The sequence below is a fragment of the Echinops telfairi genome, unplaced genomic scaffold, assembly GCF_000313985.2.
Source record: "Echinops telfairi isolate 266 unplaced genomic scaffold, ASM31398v2 ScPeMD7_7419;HRSCAF=8457, whole genome shotgun sequence".
In the NCBI taxonomy this organism is placed as follows: Eukaryota; Metazoa; Chordata; class Mammalia; order Afrosoricida; family Tenrecidae; genus Echinops; species Echinops telfairi.
Window position 1 is genome coordinate 313,282 of NW_022111319.1, and position 3,622 is coordinate 316,903.

The 3,622-nt window shown below is 42.7% G+C and overlaps 1 protein-coding gene across 1 annotated transcript in view; it reads left to right on the forward strand.

Moving 5' to 3' along the window:
• Positions 1 to 3,051: 3,051 nt before the first annotated feature.
• The window catches only part of SATL1 (spermidine/spermine N1-acetyl transferase like 1), a 15,597-nt gene continuing 15,026 nt past the window's right edge, over positions 3,052 to 3,622 (forward strand). The window contains exon 1 of the mRNA XM_030887584.2: positions 3,052 to 3,598. Within this exon, the coding sequence (XP_030743444.1) occupies positions 3,052 to 3,598 (547 nt within the window). The remainder of the gene's footprint in view (positions 3,599 to 3,622) is intronic.

The window sequence follows — 3,622 nt, forward strand, 5'->3', positions numbered from 1 at the left end:
CTTCTTACTCGGTGGGGAGAGATGAGGCTATCTGTTCCAATAAAGATTTACAGCCTTTGAAATTCTACATAAGGTCGTTTTGGTAGGTCAATATTCCTATTGTGTGGCAGTGGGAATAGAAGCAATTATTTAGTCTGGATTTTTTAGCTGTACAACCTAAGCAATTATTTAGTCTGGATTTTTTAGCTGTAGAACCTAATACAGATTACTTAACCTCTCGAGTCTCAGTTTCTTTATGTATAAAATGAGGATACTAACATGACCTACCTCATGGGATACTTGTGGGGATTAAATTAAGTAATATAAGCAATGGTCGTAGATTCATGCCTAACACCAAAGGAAATGCTCATTAAATTTTAGCTCTTACTGTTATTATTACAGGTGTCCTGGTGATGTAGTGGTTATGCACTGGGCTGCTAACCACGGGGTTTGAAGCCACCAGCCACTCCACAGGAGAAAGATGAGGCTTTCTACTCCTGTAAAAAGTTAGTCTTGGAAACCCAAAAAGGCAGTTCTATTCTGTCCTATCGGATCACTATAAGTCGGTATTGACTCGATAGCAGTGAGTATTATTATTACAGATAGACCAACATGATCAGTGTACCTCCCTCTAATGTGTATTGGGCTTGGCTTAGTTCTGTGGTGTAAAATTGTTTGCTTGTCATGGTAAGACAGTGGGCTCTCTCAAAGAAAAAAAAGAATCACTACCATAAAGGTGACACCTAGTCACAGTAACCCTGTAGGACTGGGTAGAACTGCCCCCACTCTGTTACTAAGACTGTGATTGCTTGTGGGGAGGAAGAAGTAAGTGGCTGGCTTATTTTAACTACTGACCTTGGCATCAGCAGCCCAACAGTGACTACTGCAGCGCCAGGGCTCCATGAGCTCTCTAGGTGCCATTTATAGTCAGCATAAGCCTGAGGATGTTTGTGCTCTCAAATTTTATTTGAACACTTTGTGTGCGGTATGAGATCTGGACTTTGCTATCATTTTGGTATTTACTAGATTTAGGAAAATTAGTTAGCCTTCCTAATTCTAATGTTTCTTCGTTGATAAAAGGAGAAACTCACAGGGATGCTTTGGTGATTAAATGAGATAATGTATCTGTAAATCCCTTCTAAAAACCAAACCCACTGACATCAATTCTGACTCATAGTGATCCTATAAGACTTGATAGAACTGCCCTTGTGGGTTTCTAAGACTGTAACTCACTACAACAATAAGCCTTGTCTTTCTCTCAAGGAGTTGCTTGTGGTTTTGAACTGCTGACCTCGTGGTTAGCAGCCTAATGCATAACCACTACAGCAGGGCTCCTATGCAATGCCCTGAGCAGTCAATTAAATTCTCTAGTGTACTAAAACAAATGCTGCTCCATCTAAAACATTATTAGCATCACTTACATAACATGTATTGTTGAGGATATGAACCAGCAGATGAAATTTATTTAAGGAATTCTGCGCAGAGATGAGGGTGGGTAAGCTGGCAACATGCTGATAAGGGGTTAGTGGATGAACAAAGTCTGTGTAAGAAACAGGATAGTGTGATTGTTAAAATCCAGGAAATATAATTGGGTAGAATAAAGCCCGAATTCAGGCTCTCTTCCAACAGTTTTCCACTGAATGGCAGTATGTTTGGTTTCCCAAACACCTTTATAAGGCCTTGAACAGGTTAACAGATAATTTGAGTCAGTTTCCTCAGAATTGGGAACAAGGACAGTGGGTATATACCAGGGTGAGACAATGTATCCAAAGTACTTCCCACTGAGTCTAGGTAAAAAGAACTCAGTGAATGGCAACTGTATTAATCTTGTTTTTAATGCGATATTGTCTACACTGGGGACTTAGGCATCTCATTGGGACAACTCTTAAAATCATCCTAGTTTTTACCAGTGTGGAAAAGGAATAGTAAGTGGAAGTCTGGGTAGAAAAAGAAATTGAATACTGGAGGTTTGGTACTTCAAACAAGGGATAAGGGTTTAGAGCAAATATCTTTAAATTGGTTCCTTAAAATTGTAGGCTCTCTTAAGTTAAACTCAGAGACTCCCTCCAGCTTCTTCCTTTACCGTCTTTAACTCTTGGAGAAGAGGAAATAAAGTTGTGGCCAAGAGGGTCCTGTTTTGCCCTCTTGTCACTAGGGGAGCAGGTAGGTGCATCGATACAAGGTATTATGACATCATCATTATGATGGAAACACTGTGCAAGGGGGACTTACATAGGGTAAGTCCACACTCATGGCCTGTTGGCAGGGAAAGGCCAGGTGACAATCTGAAATCCATGCAGGAAGTTTAGAGCTGTGATCGCTGGTGAGGTGAACTCTAGCAAACTTTTGACATCAATAATCTTCTTCCTGTAATCCTCCTTTTCTTCTCCCATTCTCACCTTGAAGGAAAGCTCTCTCGAAGTTAAAATCAAGTTGAGAAAACCAGGAAAGAACCAAAAACCTCAAAGCACAGCACTGTAGTTAAAGGCTCCTGTTCTATCTATACTAGGTCTATTCTAAAGTAGAGTCATCGGCCAACCAGTCCTCTGCCAATCTGTCATCAGCAAACTAGTCCTCTCACAGCCAGTCCTTGACCAACAGTGATAAACTAGTCATCAGCCAACCAGCAAAAACCAACCAGACGCCAGTCAACCAGGTAGGAACCTGCTTGTAATAAATCAGCCAGGCAGAAGTCAAGTGGGCATTAGTCAACAAGGCATGGACCAACCAGGCACAAACCAATCAAACACAAGCCTAACTGGTAGGAGCCAACCAGGCACAAGCCTACTTGGTATGAACCAAGCAGGCACCAGCCAGCTAGACACAAGCCAACTAGGCATGAGCCAACCAGGCAAAAGCACAAACCTAACTAGTATGATCCAACCAGGCATGGGAAAAAAAGGCATAAATCAACCCACCATGAGTCAACCAATCACAAACCTAACTGACATGAACCAACCAGCCATGAGTCATTTAGCAAGCCTACCTGTTACAAACCAACCAGGCACCAGCCAACTAGGTACAAGTCAACAAGACATGAGCCAATCAGGCACAGGTACAAATCTAACTAGTATGGACCAGCCAGGGATGACTCTACAAAGCATGAGCCAACAAGATAAGTACCAACGAGTCATTACTCAACCGGGTAGCTTTCCTGTTAGGAACCAATCAGGAACCAGACAACCTGGCACAAGACAAGAAAACAAGAGCCAATCAGACATAGTCATAAACATATCTCGTATGGACGAAGAAGGCACAACCCTACCAAGCATGAATCAACCAGCCATGAGCCAACCAACCACAAGCCTAACTGGTATATACCAACCAGGCATGATCCAACCAGGCCTGCGTCACCCTGGTACAAGCCTCCCTGCTATGAACCAGCCAGGCACTAGCCAACTAGGAACGAGTCAGAGAGGCATAAGTCAACCAGGCATGTGTCAACTAGGCACAAGCCTACCTGTTAAGAACCAACCAGGTACCAGCCAACTGGGCACAAGTCAACAAGGCATGAGCCAATCAGGCATAAGCACAAATCTAATTAGTATGGACCAGCCAGGGATGACTCTACAAAGCATGAGCCAACAAGATAAGAACCAACCAGTCATTACTCAACCAGGTAGCTTTCCTGTTAGGAACCAAT